Here is a 24,100-nt window from a genome sequence, read left to right as displayed (position 1 = left end):
GGTCAAACGGAGAATCGGTCCGCTTTGCAAGCTGTTTCGGACCGGTTCTCCTTTGGACCTTTTCTCTCAAACAATGCACTGAATATAATATAGTGGCTTTGAGCCACATAAGGACAGGGAGGGACTGTGGCTCAGTGGTAGAGCATCTGCTTGGTAAACACAAGGTCCCACGTTCAATCCCCGGCATCTCCAACTCAAAAGGGTCCAGGCAAATAGGTGTGAAAAACCTCAGCTTGAGACCCTGGAGAGCCGCTGCCAGTCTGAGTGGACAATACTGACTTTGATGGACCCAGGGTCTGATTCAGTAGAAGGCAGCTTCAGATGTTCATATCGTCATCGCATCTGTTGACAGTAGGAGCCTTGTAGAACTTATGAGGTTTTAACTTTGGGCATGACTGAGATGCTGCGTACTGTTGACACTCTTTTTGTATTTTGATACCTATTATTCATAACAAGTCAGAATTGTATCTTTGAATTGTGACTTGCATGGAGAGTTTCTTCTTTGTTGTGGCACAATTTATGGTGAACATATGAACATATGAAGCTGCCTTATACTGAATCAGACCCTTAGTCCATCAAAGTCAGTATTGTCTACTCAGACTGACAGCAGCTCTCCAGGGTCTCAAGCTGAGGTTTTTCATGCCTGCTTGCCTGGATCCTTTTTTGGAGATGCCAGGGATTGAACCTGGGACCTTCTGCTTCCCAAGCAGATGCTCTACCACTGAGCCACCGTCCCTCCCCAATGTGTATAATTTCTATCCTGCCCTCTCCACCGAAGGCACAATTATTAAAACATCAATATCAACAGGTGCTAGGGCAACAGTTCATACAAACAGTTAAGTTTTCAATGGTAGCAACATAACTGGATGGTCGGTATTAGATGCTCCAAAGGGACCCCAGATCGCCATAGCGTGGTAAGAAATCCAGAGCGATGCTTAAGTTTCTGGTTTATGGGCCTAATCCGTTGCTGTAGAAGTTGCCATTATGGGAAAGCATGGTGGAAGAGTGTCGTTTTGCAGGCCCCGCGGAACTGTGGGAGTTCTCGCAGGGCCCTGACATCCTCCGGCAACTCATCCCACCAGCTAGGGGCAGCCGCGGAAAAGGCCCTGGCTCTCGTTGAGTGACGCCTCGCTTCCCTGACGCTGGGAACTGTCAACAGGTTTTGGGACCCGGACTAAAGTGCTTGCTGGGGCATATACAGGGAAAGGCGGTATGCAGGAATTTGAGTCCGTCTGTCCTTCTGTCTTAGAAGAAGATGATGATATTGGATTTATATCCCGCCCTCCACTCCAAAGAGTCTCAGAGCAGCTCACAATCTCCTTTCCCTCCTCCCCCACAACAGACATGCTGTGAGGTGGGTGGGGTGGAGAGGGCTCTCACAGCAGCTGCCCTTTCAAGGACAGAGTCTCAGAGCGGCCTACAATCTCCTTTTCCTTCCTCCGCCACAACAGACACCCTGTGAGGTGGGTGGGGCTGAGAGGGCTCTCCCAGAAGCTGCCCTTTCAAGGACAGAGTCTCAGAGCGGCCTACAATCTCCTTTCCCTTCCTCCCCCACAACAGACACCCTGTGAGGTGGGTGGGCCTGAGAGGGCTGTCCCAGCTGCTGCCCTTTCAAGGACAACCTCTGCCAGAGCTATGGCTGACCCAAGGCCATTCCAGCAGCTGCAAGTGGAGGAGTGGGGAATCAAACCCGGTTCTCCCAGATTAGAGAGCTAGGGCTGACCCAAGGCCATTCCAGCAGCTGCAAGTGGAGGAGTGGGGAATCAAACCTGGTTCTCCCAGATAAGAGTCCATGCACTTCACCACTACACCAAATTGGCTCTCCTTGAAGAGTGGGGTGATTTCAGATGCCGAATGGCAATAACAGGTGAATGACAACTTGATAGGATGAGGTGCGATATGCAGAGGGGTGGTAGCTGTGGGGAAAACAGCATTGGGAATGCAGGGTTTGTTTATTTTTGATTTGATTTATTTGATTTCTATCCCGCCCTCCCCACCCTCTGATGCTGGGAACTGTCAACAGGTTTTGAGCCCCGGACCGAAGTGCTCGCTGGGGCATGTGCAGGGAAAGGCGATCCCTAAGGAATGCAGAACCCCGGTCACATAGGGCTTTAAAGGTAAGAACCAGCACCCTGAAGCGAATCCGGTACACTCTCAGTAGCCAGGGTCGCCGCTAAAATTTGTTTTTCATTTCCCTGACCAACATTTGTCAATTTCCCTGACCACCAGTCTTCCCTCGAAGCTGAGTTAGTGTGAGCCAGCTCACAGATTTTTAGCCTCCGGCTCACACCTTTTTGTCTTAGCTCAGGAAGGAGGGCCCCAGAGCACACTAATTCATGCAGTAGCTCACAGCTTTAATGCCAGGAGCTCACAAAGTAGAATTTTTGCTCACGAGACTCTGCAGCTTAGAGGGAACGTTGCTGACCACCATTCAAATATAACCACAAGTGAAAAAAAAAAAATGAATAGGTTGTGTTGCATTAACGCAAGGCTTAACGAAATGTTGCACGCTACAACTACACAGATGAAGAAGAAAAAGAAGATATTGGATTTATATCCCGCCCTCCACTCCGAAGAGTCTCAGAGCGGCTCACAATCTCCTTTCCCTTCCTCCCCCACAACAGACACCCTGTGAGGTAGATGAAGACATTCCATTTATATCCCACCCTCCACTCCTAAGAGTCTCAGAGCGGCTCACAATCTCCTTTCCCTTCCTCCCCCACAACAGACACCCTTTGAGGTAGATGAAGATACTGGATTTATATCCCGCCCTCCACTCCGAAGAGTCTCAGAGCGGCTCACAATCTCCTTTCCCTTCCTCCCCCACAACAGACACCCTGTGAGGTAGATGAAGATATTGGATTTATATCCCGCCCTCCACTCCGAAGAGTCTCAAAGCGGCTCACAATCTCCTTTACCTTCCTCCCCCACAACAGACACCCTGTGAGGTAGATGAAGACATTCCATTTATATCCCACCCTCCACTCCTAAGAGTCTCAGAGCGGCTCACAATCTCCTTTCCCTTCCTCCCCCACAACAGACACCCTTTGAGGTAGATGAAGATACTGGATTTATATCCCGCCCTCCACTCCGAAGAGTCTCAGAGCGGCTCACAATCTCCTTTCCCTTCCTCCCCCACAACAGACACCCTGTGAGGTAGATGAAGATATTGGATTTATATCCCGCCCTCCACTCCGAAGAGTCTCAGAGCGGCTCACAATCTCCTTTCCCTTCCTCCCCCACAACAGACACCCTGTGAGGTAGATGAAGATATTGGATTTATATCCCGCCCTCCACTCCGAAGAGTCTCAGAGCGGCTCACAATCTCCTTTCCCTTCCTCCCCCACAACAGACACCCTTTGAGGTAGATGAAGATACTGGATTTATATCCCGCCCTCCACTCCGAAGAGTCTCAGAGCGGCTCACAATCTCCTTTCCCTTTTTCCCCCACAACAGACACCCTGTGAGGTAGATGAAGATATTGGATTTATATCCCGCCCTCCACTCCGAAGAGTCTCAGAGCGGCTCACAATCTCCTTTCCCTTCCTTCCCCACAACAGACACCCTGTGAGGTAGATGAAGATATTGGATTTATATCCCGCCCTCCACTCCGAAGAGTCTCAGAGCGGCTCACAATCTCCTTTCCCTTCCTCCCCCACAACAGACACCCTGTGAGGTAGATGAAGATATTGGATTTATATCCCGCACTCCACTCCGAAGAGTCTCAGAGCGGCTCACAATCTCCTTTCCCTTCCTCCCCCACAACAGACACCCTGTGAGGTAGATGAAGATATTGGATTTATATCCCGCCCTCCACTCCGAAGAGTCTCAGAGCGGCTCACAATCTCCTTTCCCTTCCTTCCCCACAACAGACACCCTGTGAGGTAGATGAAGATATTGGATTTATATCCCGCACTCCACTCTGAAGAGTCTCAGAGCGGCTCACAATCTCCTTTCCCTTCCTCCCCCACAACAGATACCCTGTGAGGTAGATGAAGATATTGGATTTATATCCTGCCCTCCACTCCGAAGAGTCTCAGAGCGGCTCACAATCTCCTTTACCTTCCTCCCCCACAACAGACACCCTGTGAGGTAGATGAAGATATTGGATTTATATCCCGCCCTCCACTCCGAAGAGTCTCAGAGCGGCTCACAATCTCCTTTCCCTTCCTTCCCCACAACAGACACCCTGTGAGGTAGATGAAGATATTGGATTTATATCCCGCACTCCACTCTGAAGAGTCTCAGAGCGGCTCACAATCTCCTTTCCCTTCCTCCCCCACAACAGACACCCTGTGAGGTAGATGAAGATATTGGATTTATATCCCGCCCTCCACTCCGAAGAGTCTCAGAGCGGCTCACAATCTCCTTTCCCTTCCTCCCCCACAACAGACACCCTGTGAGGTGGGTGGGGCTGGAGAGGGCTCTCACAGCAGCTGCCCTTTCAAGGACAACCTCTGCCAGAGCTATGGCTGACCCAAGGCCATGCTAGCAGGTGCAAGTGGAGGAGTGGGGAATCAAACCCGGTTCTCCCAGATAAGAGTCCGCACACTAAACCACTACACCAAACTGGCTCTCCCAGATGCAGTGAAGGGCAGGATATAAATCCAGTATCTTCTAATTGTCTGAATACGTAACAGGACTTCTCTAATTGGGTGTGGCTTCACTGCATGGCAAACATGCGCTCTACTGAGGGGGGGTGGGGTGGGCGGGCATTTCCTTACCTGCTTGCCCATTGGCTCTGGATTGGTGACCGTCGTGCTGAAGAAACCGTCCCATTCTAGCCTGCCGTACAAGCCGGCCCAGTGGTTGTGCCTGTTCCCGGTGTGAGGCAAGCACCAAGGGATGAGGGTGTTGAACTGCCGGTCCGCCGGGTCGCAAGGCTTGCCTGGAGAGCAGAAGAGAACTCAGACAACTTGGCGGGCGGGGGCTCAACGTCAACACAGCCGAATGCCTGAGACAAAAGAGGCTGGAGTCCAACTTCCCCCAATCTTTCCAACGCTCCCTGCAAACTGCTTCGGGGGACAAGAAGCCTCAGCGCAGGGATCCCCAATGGCGCCTGCCCAAAATATTCCTTGGAGCTTGCTGAGTGTTTTAAGAAAGCGGGTGGGGCTCTTGCTCAGCAAGGCTTCTGATTAGCCACTGGAGAGCCAGTTTGGTGTCGCGGCGAAGCGCGCAGACTCTTATCTGGGAGAACCGGGTTTGATTCCCCTCTCCCCCACGTACACTCGCTGACGTGATCTTGGGTCTGCCACAAGTGCTCACAGAGTTGTTCCTCTCAAGAGCAGTTTCTGTCAGAGCTCTCTCAGCCCCACCTGCTTTGCAGAATGTCCACTGAGGGGAAGGGAAAGGAGATTTGTAAGCCCCTCGGAAACTACTTTGGCTAGCAAACGGTGGGGTATAAATCCAATCTCTTCTCCTCTCCTCATTGGCTCTGAAGGTTAAAGTATCATTGCTTCAGTGGCAATTGCCGCTGCAGTGTGGGTTTTATTCTCTTTCCTCTCCTTTCCCATGCGTGGTTTTAAAAATGTCTTGTCTCTCTCTCTCTCTCTCTCTCTCTCTGTGTTGCTCCACCTCCCATTGTAGTCCTGGCCACTACCCCGTGTCAGAGTTCCTAAAGTAGGCACCCAAGGAAGCTGATGCCAGTAGATTCACTATGAGCTAAAGGAAACACTACTTTACACAGAGTGATTAAAATGTGGAATTTGCCGCCAGGGAATGTAACGATGGCCACAGGAATAAAAGGGGATTTGAGGAGGATTCATGGAGGATAAGTCTATCAGTGGCTACTAGTTTAGGAGAGCATACACATTCAGAAGCAGTCAACCTCTGAAACCGAGAACCAGGAGGAAACACCAGTGGCCTTTATGCACTGTTGCTGGCCCTCTGGAGGAACTGACTGGCCACTGTCAGAGACAGGAAGCTGGACTAGATGGAACCTCATTGGTCCAATCCAGCAGGGCTCGTCTGATGTTCTTCTCGGGGAAGGCATCAGCCTCTCTGCACTGTTGTTGGCCCTTCAGAGGAACTGGGTGGCCACTGTGTGAGACAGGAGGCTGGACTAAATGGGCCCTCCCTGGTCTGATCCAGCAGGGCTCTTCTGATGCTCTTCTCAGGGGAAGGCCTAGGCCTCTCTGCCCTGTTGTTGGCCCCCCAGAGGAACTAGTTGGCCTCTGTGGAGGCTGGACTAGATGGACCCTCCCTGGTCTGATCCAGCAGGGCTCTTCTGATGTTCTTCTCAGGGGAAGGCCTCGGCCTCTCTGCCCTGTTGTTGGCCCCCCAGAGGAACTGGTTGTGAGACAGGAGGCTGGACTAGATGGACCCTCCCTGGTCTGATCCAGCAGGGCTCTTCTGATGTTCTTCTCAGGGGAAGGCCTCGGCCTCTCTGCCCTGTTGTTGGCCCCCCAGAGGAACTGGTTGTGAGACAGGAGGCTGGACTAGATGGACCCTCCCTGGTCTGATCCAACAGGGCTCTTTTGATGTTCTTCTCAGGGGAAGGCCTCGGCCTCTCTGCCCTGTGGTTGGCTCTCCAGAGGAACTAGTTGGCCTCTGTGTGAGACAGGAGGCTGGACTAGATGGACCCTCCCTGGTCTGATCCAGCAGGGCTCTTCTGATGTTCTTCTCAGGGGAAGGCCTCAGCCTCTCTGCCCTGTTGTTGATCCTTCAGAGGAACTGACTGGCCAGTGTGTGGGATAGGATGCTGGACTAGGCGGTCCCTCCCTGGTCTGATCCAGCAGGGCTCTTCTGATTTTCCTGCGTGCCTACAGGCTCAAAAAGGTTGGGGACCCCAGTGTGGGAGAAACAAATCAGGGAACAATTTGCAAAATAAAGTTCCACCTGTCACTGTAATTCTTCCAGAAGGTGACTAGGGCAACACACACGCCAAACACTCCCAAAATAAAAACAGGTTGCTTACCTGTAACTTATGATCTTCGAGTGGTCATCTGTGCAGTCACACACATGGGTTTTCCCGCTGGAACGAACCCGACCTCGGAGAATTCAAAGCTAGCCTTAGGCGTTATTTTTGGCGCGCACTTCCTCCCGCCCTGGGGAGCAGGCATCCACTGCGCATGCCTGGAGCGGGGGGAAGGCGCTCCACCCACCAGTTTCTTTCCAGCCGCTGTTAAGTGCAAGATAGTCTGAGAAATGTAGAATCGCATAAACAGCAGCGGGGACGGATGGGTGGGCGTGTGTGACTGCACAGATGACCACTCGAAGATCATAAGTTACAGGTAAGCAACCTGTTTATCTTCTTCGTGGTCTCTGTGCAGTCCCACACATGGGTGACTGATAAGCTAACCTGCACGGAGGTGGGTGCTGTTTCTGAAAGAGAAATTTCAGAAGTTAGGTTATACATAACAGATGAGTAAAAGGTACTCCCACTCACCATTGGAGAGCATGGCATCTCAGTTGAAAATGGAGCGGAGTACGGCTTGCCCGAAGGAAGAATCTCGCCGTGCATGAATGTCCATAGCATAATGCGTGGCGAAGGTGGACGATGAAGACCACACTGCTGCTGCACAGATGTCTTCAACGGGTATGCCCCTCGCAAAGGCGGAGGATGTGGCTAGTGCCCTAGTAGAGTGACCCCTTAGAGGTTCTGGAGCTGGTTGTTTAGCTAACTTGTAACAAAGTGATATAGCTTCAACCAGCCACTTAGACAGTCTCTGTATAGAGAGTTTCTGTCCCTTCTTGTGGGTTCCGTAGGAAACGAACAATGCAGTATCTTTACGGAATGCAGCAGTCCTGTCCAAATAGAAGGCAAGGGCTCGACGCACGTCGAGGTTATGGAGAGATTTCTGTCCCGAGTCCGAGGGGTGTTGAAAAAAGGATGGTAAAGTGGTTACACTTTGGAGGTGGAAGGGTGACACCACTTTAGGTAAGAAGTTTGGGTCCGGCCTCAGAACCACTCTGTCGTGATGAAAGACAGTGTAGGGCGGATCAGATCGAAAAGCGCAAATGTCACTGGCCCTTTTAGCTGAGGTGAGTGCAACTAGCAGGGCTGTTTTCCACGATAAGAGGTGCATGGGGATAGACCCCATTGGTTCGAAGGGGGGCTTCATCAATTGACTGAGCACGACAGATAAACTCCATGTAGGGCAGAATTGCCTCGTCGGCGGTTTAAGGTGGAGAATTCCCTTCAAGAAGGATTTCGTAACAGGATGTGCGAATACTGTGCGGCCCTCTATGCTCTGGTGGAAGGCGGAAATGGCGGCCAGATGCACCTTAAGTGAGGAGTAAGTGAGGCCAGATTCCGAAAGAGAGACGGTGTAAGTAAGGATCTGCGAGATGGAGGAGGACGCAGGGTGGAAATTATTGCGCATGGCATATTGAGTAAAGCGTTTCCATTTGGCAGTGTAGGATTTCCTAGTAGAAGGCTTCCTGGCGTTCAGAAGGATGTGTCTGACATCGTCAGGAAAACCTAAAAACTGATCCTCCAAGCTGTCAATTTGAGGACTGAAGGATTGTGGTGTAGGACCCTGCCCTTCTGTTGTGACAGAAGATCCTGTACCGGCGGGAAGCAGTGATAAGTCCTGTTGGATAGGAGGAGTAGAGTGGTAAACCACGCCTGGCGCGGCCACCAAGGAGTGATTAAGACACAGTTCGTGTGGTCCAGCTGCAATTTCTGAATTGTCCTTGTTATGAGCGGGATCGGTGGAAAAAGGAAATGAAGTGGGCCATTCCACATTTGTAGGAACGCATCCCCTGGTGACAGGGAGGATGGGGGTCCTCTCATGTAGAAAATTTCGCATTGAGCGTTGTCCGGGGACGCAAAGACATCTATGGTTGGGACACCAAACATAGTGAAGACAGGGAGGAGATACTTCCTGTTGATAGACCATTCGTGATCGTTCACTGTCATCCTGCTCAAAGTATCTGCTTGCGTATTCTGCACTCCTGGTAGGTGCACTGCAGTCAGATGGATTTTGTGAGCGATGCTCCAATGCCACAAGCGTAGTGCCATCTTGCAGAGACGGGAGGACGCGGTCCCTCCTTGCCGATTGATATAAAACACAGTCGCCACATTGTCCGATGCTATTTGTATGTGGCGACCGTGCAGAGATGGCAGGAAGGATTTCAGTGACCTGTGAACAGCAAGGAGCTCGAGACAATTGATATGCAGGAGCTTTTCGTTCGCCGTCCACTGACCTTGGGCCATCAGAGAATCGAGGTGAGCTCCCCACCCCCACCTCGACGCATCTGTGGTGACAACAGTTGAAGGTGATTGTTTCAGGAATGGCATTCCTTGTAGAAGATTGTGCTGGCCTGTCCACCACTGTAGGGATGGCAGAATGTGGTTGGGAACTGAAAGTAGCGTCCGTTGTGATTGGCGCTGTGGGTGAAAGGTTTTGACGAACCACAGTTGAAGAGGTCGCATGTGGAGCCGAGCATACGAGAGAACAGCGGTTGTTGCTGCCATCAGACCCAACATGCGCTGAAACACGAGAGCTGTTTGCGTCGGATGGGAGATTATACTGTTGGCCAGGGTTTGGATAGTCGTGACCCTGTCCATGGGTAAGTATGCCATATGGTCTGTGGTGGATAGATATGCCCCGATGAATTGTATTGTCTGCGAGGGGGAGAGTTGAGACTTTTGGTGGTTGACCTGCAACCCTAGGGTAGTGAGGAGATGCAGTGTTATTTGAACGTGGTCCTTGAGCTGCTCTTCCGAGGCTCCCACCATCAACCAATCGTCTATATAGGGGTAAAGGGCTATGCCCCGCTGACGGAGGAACGCTGCTACCACTGCCATACATTTTGTGAAGACCCTTGGTGCGGTTGATAGGCCGAAGGGGAGTGCCCTGAATTGGTAGTGGGCATCCCCTATGGCGAACCTCAGGAATCTTCTGTGGCAGCTGCTGATGGTGATATGGAAGTACGCGTCCTGCAGGTCTATCAGGGCCATCCACGCGTCCTTGGGAATGAGTGGCAGTGTGGACTGTAGGGTAATCATACGGAATTTTGTGGGGCGTATGTATTTGTTTAGTCTGCGTAAGTCCAGGATTGGGCGCTGGCCCCCGTCTCTCTTCGGTACCAGAAAGTACCGGGAGTAAAACCCCGTGCGATGGTATTGGGGGGGGATTGGCTCTATGGCCTGTTTGGCCAGAAGGATGTTGATTTCGTCTTTTAGAGCCTGTGAGGGGGGCGTTACGAGGAAATGCGAGTTCTTTGGTTGTGAGGTGAACTCTATGAAGTAACCGTTCTTTACAATTTGCAGAACCCAAGAGTCCGTTGTTATGGACTGCCAGGTCGATAGGAAGGGGAGGAGTCTGGGAGTGGAGGAGGTGAAGTCAAAGAGACTGCTTGTTTGGAGGAGTGGTCTTTTTGGGAGCTTGCGGTCTTTGGCGTTGTTGGAAGGGTTGCTTCGCAGGGGGTGCCCTTCTTCTCCAGTAATCAGATTGCTTAGGAGATCTGGTGCGCTTGTAAAAGGGGGTCCTCCAAGGTCTCTGCCTGTTACCCTGAGGTTGCTGTTGGGTTACCCCCAGTCGTTTCGCTCTCTTCCTACTGTCATCCACGGTGGTAAGGATGTCGTCCGTGGTGGCATTAAACAGGCCCTGCCCATCAAATGGGAGATCTTCTATTTTATACTTAATGTCCTGTTGTAAGGAGGACGAGCGAAGCCAGGCGTGTCTCCTGAGAGCTATTGCAGTTGCCATTGATCTGGATGTGCATCCGACTGAGTGACGAACAGTGTTAATCTGTTGCTTGCTAAGACGATTGAGCTCTCTTAGCAGTTTGGTGGCTTGTCGTTGTGATGTTTCAGGTAGCGATGGTACCAGAGCGGTGAGCTGTGTAGCAATGTTGTGTGCATATGCCGCAAAATGAGCCATATAATTATTGATTTTTACTGATGCTGTGGAGATCGAATAAAGTTTTCTCCCCAGTGTATCCAGTTTACGCCCCTCTTTCTCCGGTGGTACAGGGTGGCGTGTTTGCTTAGTTTTTGACGACGAATGCACAATCATAGAGTTAGGCGCTGGATGGTTAAACAAAAATTTTGACTCCGGGGCGTGAATTTTGTACAGTGACTCGACACGTTTGGATGTTGGTGGTATAGAGGCTGGCTTATCCCATGCCTCTTTGAGGGCCTCTAAGTGGACTGGAAGCATGGGCAATGATGAAGTAGCAGGTAGGTCTGCATTGATCAAATCGTGGACGACATCGGTAACCTTGGGAAGGTCGGTGGTTAACTTAATGTTCAAAGTTGTGGCCATGTCGGTTATGAGGTCCAAATAGGACTTGGCCCCTTCTGAGGGAGAGAGATCTGCAGGCTTGACTATGTCAGAGGCTGGGGAGGCCGGCTGAGATAAGGACTGTGAAGAGTCTGAAGCCTCAAGGTCTGACTCGTCTTCGTCCCGTGGATCCTCGGGATCCGGTGGTAAGGGCGGTTTAGTTAGCTTAGATGTTGATGGTGTAGGAGAGACTGGAACTCGATGGCGAGGCGATACCGCATGTTCGGAGCGAGATGACAGGTGTCGTTGGTACCGTGCTGGACTTTGTTGTTGTTGGTACCGTGCTGGACTCTGCTGTTGTTGGTACCGTGCTGGACTTTGCTGCTGTTGGTACCGTGCTTGACTTTGCTGTTGTTGGTACTGTGTTGGGCTGTGCTGTTGTTGGTACCGTGCTGAATCCTGTGGTTGGTACCGGCCCAATTCCTTCTGCTGCTGGTACCGTGCCGGGTCTTGTTGTTGGTACCTAGACGAGTCGTGTCGTTGATACCGGCCGTGGTACCCTTCTCGATGTCCCACATCCTGGTGCCGTGAGTCACGGTGTCTACGGGTGCGGTAGGATTCTATAGAAGGGGATCTTGACGGTGTATAGCGCGGATAGGAGCAGCGGGATGGAGAGCGTGATCTGCTATAGTACCGACTCCCCTCGTCTCTACTGAGGGATCGCTCACGGTATCGTGTGGTCTTCTCCCGGTATGGGGATGTCTGGTACCGGTGCTTCATTCTAGGGGACGCCAGATGTCTGTCCCTAGAGAGTGATCTTCCGTGACGTCTATCGGGTGCGTGGTCTCGATGGCGTGGAGAGTCGAAGCGAAGTGGAGACACCATAGCGTCCTTGTAGGTACGAGGGACAGTAACGTCCCGGAAGGAGTCAAGGTCGAGCTGTTTTTGCAGTTGCTGTTGCTGTAGAGCTTTTTGCTGCTGCAGTTGCTGTTGCTGAAGAAGCTGTGAAGATGGCTGTGTAGGTTCCTTCGCCAAGAGGTCCTCCGGTAGGAATTCCTGTATTGAAGGCGAACGAGAGCCAATTCGGATGACCTCGGATTCGATAGCATCTACCGGAGTCAGGACTGGAGGCGGTGTTGGAGCCGTGAGCACTCGGAGTGAAGAGACCGCTAAGGCGGCTTTCGCATCCGAAGCTGACTGGTGAGGCGAAGAAAATTTCTCTTTTCCCGTCGAGTCACCATGTTGTTTCTTGGATTCATGGTGCTTCTTCGGGTGTTTTGAGGGCTTAAGCTTCCTGGGAGTCATAGCCACAGAAGCTGCCTGGACCGTACCGACCCTCTGTGGAGATTTCTGCGGATCAGAAGACTGAGACATAGCTGGGCGCAGAGATTGGGTCAGTAGGTGACTATTCAGTCTAGCGGCGCGGTTCTTTTTAGCTTGTTTGCCGAACTGGGCACAGTGAGCACAAGCGTCAATCCTGTGGGTGTCGCCCAGGCAAATTAGGCACAAAGCGTGGCCGTCTGAGGAGGGGATCTTAGTCCCACAGCGAATACACTTTTTAAAAGTGATTTTAAGTACTTTTCCTTCCATACGCCCGGGGGGAGGGGGGGGAAGGAGGAAAAGGGGAGAGATAAAGGAAACAGGAGGATATAACAAGAATTTTTTTTTTTTTTTTTTTTTTTTTTATACTATACCAGACAGAAGTAAACGTGGGGAAAAATGAAGGAAGACGTTAGCGGTAACGGAGAAAAGACAGTTGAGGAGGCTAGTTGAGAGGAGACGCAACGAGGAAGGACTATCCCGGGCGGCGGTCGGAAAGAAACTGGTGGGTGGAGCGCCTTCCCCCCGCTCCAGGCATGCGCAGTGGATGCCTGCTCCCCAGGGCGGGAGGAAGTGCGCGCCAAAAATAACGCCTAAGGCTAGCTTTGAATTCTCCGAGGTCGGGTTCGTTCCAGCGGGAAAACCCATGTGTGGGACTGCACAGAGACCACGAAGAAGATCTGAATCCTTCCAGACTGAGAGGACCAGTTTATAGAGACCGTCCATCTACAACCTTATCACAAAATTCCGCCTGAAACCCCCCCACCTCGTACCTTCGGCACAGGAACAGACGCCTCGCAGGGCTCCCGAGCTGCTCCGCCCGTTCTTCTTATCGTGGTGCGTGTAGCGCAGCTTCCGGGTGGTCGTGCCGTCAGAGAGGCGGACCTCGATGTTGGGCAAGTCGCGCCAATCCGAGCCCGGAGCGAGTGGGATGTGTCTCATCCGGGCGGCTACCAGCGCACTCATATCCTAGGAAGGTGAAGACCGAGGCTCTTGCAATCTCTGCTCTCCAGGCATCAGATGCCACCCTTCCCACGCCATGCCACCCTTCCCACGCCATGACAGAACGGCCCAGGTGAGCCAGGTCTCGTCAGGAAGCTAAGCAGCGTTGGCACAGGGTTGGACTGGGATGGGAGACTGCCAGGGAAGTCCAGGGCTGCTGTGCAGACACAGGTAACGTGAAACCACCTCTGCTCCTTACCTGCCTTGAAAACTCTTTGGGGGGGGGGGTTCAAAATAAGTAGGCTGTGATTCGACTGCACTTCTCACTTGACCTAGTCGGGGTCTCAAACATGCAGATGGGGGGGCCGAATCAGGCCCCCGGGCAACTGGCTGTCATCTGCTTCCTTCTCCCTCTCTCTTGCTTCCTTCTGCATCACGGCTTGCTTTGCCAGGCTTGCTCAATCGCGCAGCAGAGCTACCTCGCTCATTACCTATCTTGAAGACTCTTGGGGGGGGGGGGGTCAAAAGAAGTTGGCTGTGATTCGACTGCTCTTCCCACTTGACCTAGTCGGGGTCTCAAACGTGCAGATGGGGGGGCCGAATCAGGCCCCCGCGCAACTGGCTGTCATCTGCTGCCTTCTCCCTCTCTCTCGCTTCCTTCTGCATCACAGCTCGCTTTGCAAGGCTTGCTCAATTGCGCAGCAGAGCTACCTCGCTCATTACCTATCTTGAAGACTCTTGGGGGGGGGGGTCAAAAGAAGTTGGCTGTGATTCGACTGCTCTTCCCACTTGACCTAGTCGGGGTCTCAAACGTGCAGATGGGGGGCCGAATCAGGCCCCCGCGCAACTGGCTGTCATCTGCTGCCTTCTCCCTCTCTCTTGCTTCCTTCTGCATCACAGCTCGCTTTGCAAGGCTTGCTCAATCGCGCAGCAGAGCTACCTCGCTCATTACCTATCTTGAAGACTCTTGTGGGGGGGTCAAAAGAAGTTGGCTGTGATTCGACTGCTCTTCCCACTTGACCGAAGATCCTGCACTGAGCAGGGGGTTGGACTAGATGGCCTGGACGAGCCCTTTCCAACTCTTTCACAGATCCCCCACAAAAGCAATGTAATTGTATCTTGTTTCTCAAGCCCTTGCACCTTATCGGTGCAGGATTTCACCGGGCTCTCCTTAAAAACGCTGTGCGTCAAAGAATAAAATGTGTGCTGCCAAATGCCCAAGCTGCTGTCAAAAATAAGGATCAACAGGGATTTTTTTTTTTTTGGTAGCAAGAGCTCCTTTGCATATTAGGCCACACACCCCTGATGTAGCCAAGCCTCCTAGAGCTTACTGAAGGCCCTGTAAGAAGAGCCCTGTAAGCTCTTGGAGGATTGGCTACATCAGGGATATGCAGGGGTGGAATTCTAGCAAGAGCTTCTTTGCATATTAGGTCACACCGCCCCCCCCCCCCCCAATGTAGCCAATCCTCCAAAAGCTGACAGTAGGCCCTGTAAGAAGAGCCCTGTAAGCTCTTGGAGGATTGGCTACATCAGGGATATACAAGGGTGGAATTCTAGCAAGAGCTCCTTTGCATATTAGGCCACACCCCCCCCAATGTAGCCAGTCCTCCAAGAGCTTATAGTAGGCCCTGTAAGAAGAGCCCTGTAAGTTCTTGGAGGATTGGCTACATCAGGGATATGCAGGGGTGGAATTCTAGCAAGAGCTTCTTTGCATATTAGGTCACACCTGCCCCCCCCCCCCGATGTAGCCAATCCTCCAAGAGCTGACAGTAGGCCCTGTAAGAAGAGCCCTTTAAGCTCTTGGAGGATTGGCTACATCAGGGATATGCAAGGGTGGAATTCTAGCAAGAGCTCCTTTGCATATTAGGCCACCCCCCCCCATGTAGCCAGTCCTCCAAGAGCTTATAGTAGGCCCTGTAAGAAGAGCCCTTTAAGCTCTTGGAGGATTGGCTACATCAGGGATATGCAAGGGTGGAATTCTAGCAAGAGCTCCTTTGCATATTAGGCTGCACCCTCCTAATGCAGCCAATCCTCCTGGAGCTGACAGTAGGCCCTGTAAGAAGAGCCCTGTAAGCTCTTGGAAGATTGGCTACATCAGGGATATGCAGGGGTGGAATTCTAGCAAGAGCTTCTTTGCATATTAGGCCACCCCCCCCCCCCCGATGTAGCCAATCCTCCTGGAGCTTATTGAAGGCCCTGCACGAAGAGCTCTTGGGGGATTGGCTACATCAGGGGTGTGTGGCCTAAGGCACAAAGGAGTTCCTGCTACAAAAAAAAGCCCTGAATAGCAACAGCTGCCAAGGGGGGTCTCCCTCAGCAATGACTGGGGCACTGGAGAAGCAGTGGCAATGTGATCTTACGGTGTCCTCCATGGGGTTTTTTCAGTAGTTTCTTTCCCCCCATACCGAGTACCCAGAAGACCCCAGTTCTCAGAGGAGCACAGATCCTTCTTTTCCACGGACACGAGGACTAGAAACTCCCTTGGAATTATGTGGAAGCGACCAGACTGTGTTTCAGAAGTCAACAGGACAGCTCTCGTCACCGTGACTCCCCGGGAAGCTGTGGTGTGACTTCCCCCAGTGGTACCCGTCTCCACCCCCCCCATCAATAACAAGAGTTCAGAAAGCGCCTCACCTTACAGATGTGATCCCTGAGGATGGGCTGATACTGGGAGCCTCGGATCTGCCTCTGAAACCAGGACTGCGGCTCCCCGTTGTAGGAGATCTCGAGGGCCGAGGCTCCGTTCCGGATCTCGGGGAGGTCGGACATAGTGTCCCGCACTGTGATGGTCCGGAAGGGGCCTGAGTAGGTCCTAGAGCAAAGCAGAGAGAAGCTGTTAACTGCCCGGCTGCTCCTTCTCCAAAGAAGGAGAAGGAGAGCCAGTTTGGTGTAGTGGTTAAGTGCACAGACTCTTATCTGGGAGAACCGGGTTTGGTTCCCCACTCCTCCGCTTGCAGCTACTGGAATGGCCTTGGGTCAGCCATAACTCTGGCAAAGCTGTCCTTGAAAGGGCAGCTGCTGTGAGAGCCCTCTCAGCCCCACACGCCTCACAGGGTGTCTGTTGTGGGGGAGGGAAAGGAGATTGTAGGCCACTCTGAGACTCTGTCCTTGAAAGGGCAATTTCTGTCCGAGCTCTCTCAGCCCTACCCACCTCACTGGGTGTTTGTTGTGCAGGAGGAAGGGAAAGGAGATTGTAGGCCACTCTGAGACTCAGAGTACAGGGCGGGATATAAATCCAAAAAAATCTTCTTCCAAAAAGAAGATGGCCCGCGATATGAAAAGCTGAGTTCAGTGGCAGGCTTGGGAGAGTCTCAGGAGGTAGCCGTGTTGGTCTGCTGCACGAGAGCTAGATCCAAGTCCAGTGGGGAACTTTAGAGACCATCCAGATTATTTTGGGGTGCAAACGTCTGAGAGTCAACGCTCCCCGGGTCAGATTCAGGTGCTAAGGGAGCTCCATTCCTGCTTGTATCTGGTGAAGGGAGCACTGACTCTCGAACGCTCGGGCCCTGAAACTTTTGTTGGTTTCTAAGGAGCCACTGGACTTGAATCTAACTCTTCTACTGCAGACCAACACATCCGCCCTCTGAAACTCCCCAAGATCTAGACCAGGGGTGTCAAACATGAGGCCCGTGGGCCGAATCAGGCCTCTGGAGGGCTCCTATCAGGCCCCTGAGCAACTGGCTGTCATCTGCTTCCTTCTCCCTATATCTTACTTCCTTCTGCATAACAGCTTGCTTTTCCAAGGCTTCCTCTGTTTTCTCCACTGGCTGAGGCTCCTCCCTTGGGGAGGAAGGGGGAAGCTAGAGCTTTCCCACGCCAGGCTCTCTCAATCGTACAGCAGAGCTACTGACCCAAGCCTCCCTCTCTTCTATGGGCTGAGACTTCCCCCCCCAGTCCCCTGGGGAAGGAAGGAAAGAGCCGGAGCTTCCTTTGCCCAGTTCCCTGGATTGCATGGGAGAGATACAAAGGAAGCACCTTTAAGACTGACGAGTGCTAACGTCTTAAGCACATTTTAAGGTGTTCTTTTTTTAAAAAATATATTTGTGTTTGTGTGTGTTCATTATAAAGTTTATATCTCTGCCACCTAATCTTAAATAGTACACACACGGCACGGCCCAACAAGGTCTCATTTATGTCAGATATGGCCCTCATAACAAATGAGTTTCGACACCCCTGATCTGGATTCAAGTCCCGTTGAACCTCGGACACCCACAAGATTCCTTGGAGTACGAACTTTCTAGAGTTCAAGTTCCCTTTGTCAGGTATCTCAGAAGCGTGTCGGTCTCTAAGGAACTCGAGGGCAGCTCGCGACAGAAATAAAATGCATAAGGTAGAATGTCTAACATCCATTTTAATTTTTTTTTTTTAAATCGCCGTTTAGGACAGGTTGTAATTACCTGGTGATGTTGCTAACGAACTTCTTGTCGTCCACCACCACGCTGAGCTGGCAGGCCCGGGGAGCGAACACGTGCAGGGGCTCCGGGAACATGGGGAGTTTCTCGCCAGGAGCTGCCGCCAAAACGATGGCTCGACGGCGCGTCTGGGCCACGCCGTACTGACCAGCCTGGAAGGAGCAAGGCGCAGGGACACGAGTTACCTCAAGGGCCGCACGCCACAACTCGGAGTCCCAGCTGAAGACTCGCCATTCTCTGGTTTGAATACCGTACTTTTCTCACATTACTCAGTTTACAACAATCTGCGGCATTTTAATAATGGAGAAGAGCACGGCACAACTTTCCTTGGCCGACATTTACCTCAAGGTCACATCTTTTGAAGGAAAGGGGCTTCCGTTTCTGGAATATACTGGATCTAAAAACATCTCACCTATTAACACAATTTACCTTCAGTTTCTCTCACTATAATTCTTTCTAACTTATGCTTTCCTCTCTTTCTCTTTTTATTTAAATATTCCCTTTCATTTGGCTTGGGGCGGAGGAAGGCATTATTCTTAGCTTAAGAGTCAAAAATTCTAGCCCAATTATCAGTTAATTTATCCTTAATAAGATATTTATTTATATATTTATAGCCGCCCTGAGCCCGCTTTGGTGGGTAGGGCGGGATATAAATCGAAATAAATAAATAAAATAAATATCTATTTATTTATGTATTGATGGAATTATTGGCAAACTGGACGTTAGCTTATGTGCTAAATAAAGACGTTCAACAAAGTTATATATACCATAGTACTTTATGCACAGAAGAGCCCTGTGGCGCAGAGTGGTAAAGCTGCAGTACTGCAGTCCTAAGCTCTGCTCATGACCTGAGTTTGATCCCGGCGGAAGCTAGGTTTTCAGGTAGTCGGTAAAAGGAGTCCCCAGCTTGCTGGGGAGTGGGGGGGATGCTTGCACAGGGGACCTTTCCTTTTCCTTTGTCATTGGTAAAGCAGCAGTACTGTAGTACTGTGATCTGAACTCTCTGCTCATGACCTGAGTTCTATCCCGGCGAAAGCTGGTTCAGGTAGCTGGCCCAAGGTTGACTCAGCCTTCCATCCTTCCGAGGTCGGTCAAATGAGTACCCAACTTGCTGGGGGGAAAGCGTAGATGTCTGGGGAAGGCAATGGCAAACCACCCCGTAAAAAGTCTGCCATGAAAACATTGTGAAAGCAACGGCACCCCAGAGTCAAAAACAACTGGTGCTTGCACAGGGGACTACCTTTACCTTTTTGCTTTATGCGCAGTAGAATTCTGTTGTGTATGGAATGAATCTACTTGATACTACATCCAACAAAGTTTTGTATGACTTGGAATTAAAAAAAAAATAAACTTATCATATATTTTTTAAAAAAGAAAAAAACCCAGATGACACTGGCTTCCTGCTGAGAAACAAGCAGAGCCAGTTTGGTGTAGTGGTGAAGTGTGCAGGCTTTTATCTGGGAGAACCAGGTTTGATTCCCCACTCCTTCACTTGCAGTTGCTGGAATGGCCTTGGGTCAGCCATAGCTCTGACAGAGTTGTCTTTGAAAGGGCAGCTGCTGGGAGAGTCCTCTCAGCCCCACCCACCTCACAGGGTGTCAGTTGTGGGGGAGGAAGGAAAAGGAGATTGTGAGCCGCTCTGAGACTCTTTGGAGTGGAGGGCGGGATATAAATCCAATATCTTCATCTACCTCACAGGATGTCTGTTGTGGGGGGTGGGGAAGGTAGAGGAGATTGTGAGCCGCTCTGAGACTCTTCGGAGTGGAGGGCGGGATATAAATCCAATATCTTCATCTACTTCACAGGGTGTCTGTTGTGGGGAGTGGGGAAGGTAGAGGAGATTGTGAGCTGCTCTGAGACTCTTCGGAGTGGAGAGCGGGATATAAATCCAATATCTTCATCTACCTCACAGGGTGTCTGTTGTGGGGGAGGGGAAGGTAGAGGAGATTGTGAGCCGCTCTGAGTCTCTTCGCAGTGGAGGGCGGGATATAAATCCAATATTTTCATCTACCTCACAGGGTGTCTGTTGTGGGGGAGGAAGGGAAAGGAGATTGTGAGCCGCTCTGAGACTCTTCGGAGTGGAGGGCGGGATATAAATCCAATATCATCATCATCTTCTTATCACTGAGGAACAAGGCAAACCAAGAAGACCTTTGGTTGTGGATTTGGGGATCTGTATGAAAGCCAACGTCCTGACTTGAGTGGCCCATGCTAGGCTGATCTCATCAGTCTTGGAAGCTAAGCAGGCTTGTCCCTGGTTAGTACGTGGATGGGAGACCACCAAGGAAGTCCAGGGTTGCTACACAGAGGCAGGCGATGGCCAACCACCTCTGCTCATCTCTTGCCTTGATCTGGATGGCCCAAGCTAACAAATTGTCGGCACGTCTTAGAAGCTAAGCGGGGCTGACTCTGCTTAATGCTCGGATGGTGGACCGTTCGGGAAGTCCAGGGCTGCTGTGCGGAGGGAGGCAATGCCAGAGCATCTCTGCCTGTCTTGGGTGATCTCTCATCGAAGAGCTGACCCTGTTTAGCTTCCGGCGACTCCAGGAAGGGGCTTTCAAGGCCAGGGAGAAGCAGAGGTGGTCTGCTATTGCCTGCCTCTGCAGAGCCTTCCTGGGTGGTCTCCCATCCAAGTACTGACCCTGCTCAGCTTCCAGCTTCTGGCGACCCCAGCAAGGGGCTTTCAAAGCAAGTGAGAAGCAGAGGCAGCCTGCCATGGCCTTCCTCTGTGGAGTTTTCCCTGGTGGTTTCCCATCCAACTACCGACCCTGCTGACCTTCCAAGTTATGGTGATCCCAGAAAGGGGCTTTCGAGGCAAGTGAGAAGCAGAGGTGGTTGGTCATTGCCTCCCTCTGCAGAGCCTTCCTTGGTGGTCTATCCAAGTATTGACCCTTCTTAGCTTTCAACTTCTGGCAAGCCCAGCAAAGGGCTTTCAAGGCAACTGAGAAGCAATTTTGCCACTGCCTTCCTCTGCAGAGCCTTCCTTGGTGGTCCCCCATCCAAGTACCAACCCTGCTTAGCTTCAAACTTATGGAGACCCCAGCAAGGGGCTTTCAAGGTAAGGGAGAAGCAGAGGTGGTCTGCCTTTGCCTTCCTCTGCGGAGTCTTCCTTGGTGGTCTCCCATCCCAGCAGAGGTGGTCTGCCTTTGCCTTCCTCTGCAGAGCCTTCCTGGGTGGCCTCCCATCCAAGCACTGACTAGAGCAGACCTGCTTAGCTTGTGAGATCCGCTGTGCCGTGCTGCCTCCCCTCCAATTCAAAGCCTAGGTAGAAAGATGTGTCCCCCTCCCCCTGCCAGGCTTCCTGCCCGCTGTACCTGCAGCACTCCGAAAGTGCACTGATATCCCATCCGGACGAGGCACCGCAGGGTCAGCTTCAGCACCATGGAGCGCCGGAAGGAAACAAAATTCCTCACATTCTCGAGCAGGAAGAACCTCGGCCTGTAGTAGTCGCAGTAGCTGGGAAATGAGAGAGGGCAGACATCGGCATCCAGCATAGACTTTTTCTACCAGGTCGCCCGTCTCTGTCAGAGACTTTAAATAGGTGGTCAATGCAAGGCCCAGCAATCCCTTCCCACCTTCCAAATCCAGACCAGGTTTTGCAACAGTTCCCATAAGAACATTAGAGAAGCCATGTTGGATCAGGCCGACAGCCCATCCAGTCCAACACTCTCTGTCGCATAGTGGCCAAAAAACCCCAGGTGCCATCAGGACATAAGAGAAGTCATGTTGGATCAGGCCAGTGGCCCATCCAGTTCAACAGTCTGTGTTACACAGTGGCCAAAATCCCAGGTGCCATCAGGAGCTCCACTAATGGGGCCAGGACACTAGAAGTCCTCCCATTGTGCCCCCCTCCCAAGCACCAAGAATACAGAGCATCACTGCCTCAGACATAAGAATGTAAGAGAAGCCATGTTGGATCAGGCCAATGGCCCATCCAGTCCAACACTCTCTGTCGCACAGTGGCCAAAAAACCCCAGGTGCCATCAGGACATAAGAGAAGCCATGTTGGATCAGGCCAGTGGCCCATCCAGTTCAACAGTCTGTGTTACACAGTGGCCAAAATCCCAGGTGCCATCAGGAGCTCCACTAATGGGGCCAGGACACTAGAAGTCCTCCCACCGTGCCCCCCTCCAAGCACCAAGAATACAGAGCATCACTGCCTCAGACTTAAGAATGTAAGAGAAGCCATGTTGGATTAGGCCAGTGGCCCGTAAGAACATAAGAGAAGCCATGTTGGATCAGGCCAATGGCCCATCCAGTCCAACACTCTGTGTCACACAGTGGCCAAAAAACCCCAAGTGCCATCAGGAGGTCCACCAGTGGGCTAGAAGCCCTCCCACTGTGCCCACCCTCCCAAGCACCAAGAATACAGAGCATCACTACCCCAGACAGAGAGTTCCAACAATATGCTGTGGCTAATAGCCTCTAATGGACCTCTGCTCCATATGCTTATCCTATCCCCTCTTGAAGCTGTCTATGCCCGTAGCTGCCACCACCTCCTGTGGCAGTGAATTCCACATGTTAATCACCCTTTGGGTGAAGAAGGACTTTCTTTTATCCATTCTAATCCAACTGCTTGGCAATTTCATTGAATGCCCACGAGTTCTCGTACTGTTAGAAAGGGATAAAAGTACTTCTTTCTCTACCTGGAGAACCAGTTTGGTGTAGTGGTTAAGGGAGGATTCCCCACTCCTCCACTTGCACCTGCTAGCATGGCCTTGGGTCAGCCATAGCTCTGGCAGAGGTTGTCCTTGAAACGGCAGCTGCTGTGAGAGCCCTCTCCAGCCCCACCCACCTCACAGGGTGTCTGTTGTGGGGGGGGGGGGGGAGGTAAAGGAGATTGTGAGCCGCTCTGAGACTCTTCGGAGTGGAGGGCGGGATATAAATCCAATATCTTCTTCTACCTTCTCTATCCCGTGCATAATCTTGTAAACCTCTATCGTGTCACCCCACAGTCGACGTCTCTCCAAGGTAAAGAGTCCCAAGCATTTTAACCTTTCTTCACAGGGAAAGTGTTCCAACCCTTGAATCATTCTAGTTGCCCTTTTCTGCACTTTTCCCAACGCTATAATATTCTTTTTGAGGTGCAGAGACCAGAATTGTACACAGTATTCCATATGAGACCGCACCATCGATTTATACAGGGGCATTATGATACTGGTTGATTTGTTTTCAATTCCCTTCCTAATAATTCCCAGCATGGCGTTGGCCTTTTTTATTGCAATCGCACACTGTCTTGACATTTTCAGTGAGTTGTCCACCACGACCCCGAGATCTCTCTCTTGGTTAGTTAGTCTCTGCCAGTTCACACCGCAAGACGGATTACAGCAGCAGCTCAGCAGAACCCTTCCCCTTCTTGGTGCAGGTTTTGTGAATGGTTAAAAGCACAGCCTGGGTATAAGGTTTTTTTTAGCATCTATAGTGCTTTGCAATATCACAGGGGTGGCCAACGATAGCTCTTCGGATGTTTTTTTTTGCCTACAACTCCCATCAGCCCCAGCCAGCATGGCCAATGGCTGGGGCTGATGGGAGTTGTAGGCAAAAAACATCTGAAGAGCTACCGTTGGCCACCCCTGCAATATCTCATTGCAATCCTTAGAATAACAACCCTGTGGGAGTGGGAGGTCTCGTTTTGGGCAGGAGCTCACAGGAGCGGAGCTCCGGAACTTCTAAATTTTATTGTGCTTTCTTTCTTAACCACCACCCCCCTCCAAAAAAAACCCATCTGGTGATGTCAGGGGTGTATGGCATATGCGAATGTGTCATACAAATGAGTTGTGCTAATGATATCCGGCACCTCTTTTTCTACAAAAGGACCCCTTGAGAGGTATTGTTTCCATATTGTGGGGAAGAAAGGGTATTGCTGTTGAGGAAACAGTGACTTGGGGGGTTTTTTTGTGGCCACTGTGTAACACAGAGTGTTGGACTGGATGGGCCATTGTCCTGATCTAACATGGCTTCTCTTGTGTTCTTATGTGACACAGAGTGTTGGACCAGATGGGCCATAGGCCTGATCCAACATGGCTTCTCTTATGTTCTTATGTGACACAGAGTGTGGGACTGGATGGGCCATTGGCCTGATCCAACATGGCTTCTCTTATGTTCTTATGTGACACAGAGTGTTGGACTGGATGGGCCACTGGCCTGATCCAACATGGCTTCTCTTATGTTCTTATGTGACACAGAGTGTTGGATTGGATGGGCCATTGGCCTGATCCAACATGGCTTCTCTTATGTTCTTCTGTGACACAG

General features: G+C 51.4%; 1 protein-coding gene across 1 annotated transcript in view; it reads right to left on the bottom strand.

Annotated features, from left to right (window-relative positions):
• Nucleotides 1–24,100, bottom strand: part of DNMT1 (DNA methyltransferase 1) — a 106,013-nt gene that overhangs the window by 8,884 nt on the left and 73,029 nt on the right. The window contains exons 28-32 of the mRNA XM_060251980.1: nucleotides 21,163–21,304; nucleotides 17,834–18,000; nucleotides 16,071–16,248; nucleotides 13,268–13,463; nucleotides 4,725–4,888 (exon numbers count right to left, since the gene is read on the bottom strand). Of these exons, the coding sequence (XP_060107963.1) occupies nucleotides 4,725–4,888; nucleotides 13,268–13,463; nucleotides 16,071–16,248; nucleotides 17,834–18,000; nucleotides 21,163–21,304 (847 nt within the window). The remainder of the gene's footprint in view (nucleotides 1–4,724; nucleotides 4,889–13,267; nucleotides 13,464–16,070; nucleotides 16,249–17,833; nucleotides 18,001–21,162; nucleotides 21,305–24,100) is intronic.

This window comes from Heteronotia binoei, chromosome 13 (assembly GCF_032191835.1).
Source record: "Heteronotia binoei isolate CCM8104 ecotype False Entrance Well chromosome 13, APGP_CSIRO_Hbin_v1, whole genome shotgun sequence".
In the NCBI taxonomy this organism is placed as follows: Eukaryota; Metazoa; Chordata; class Lepidosauria; order Squamata; family Gekkonidae; genus Heteronotia; species Heteronotia binoei.
This window is presented reverse-complemented; position numbering and strand designations above follow the sequence as displayed.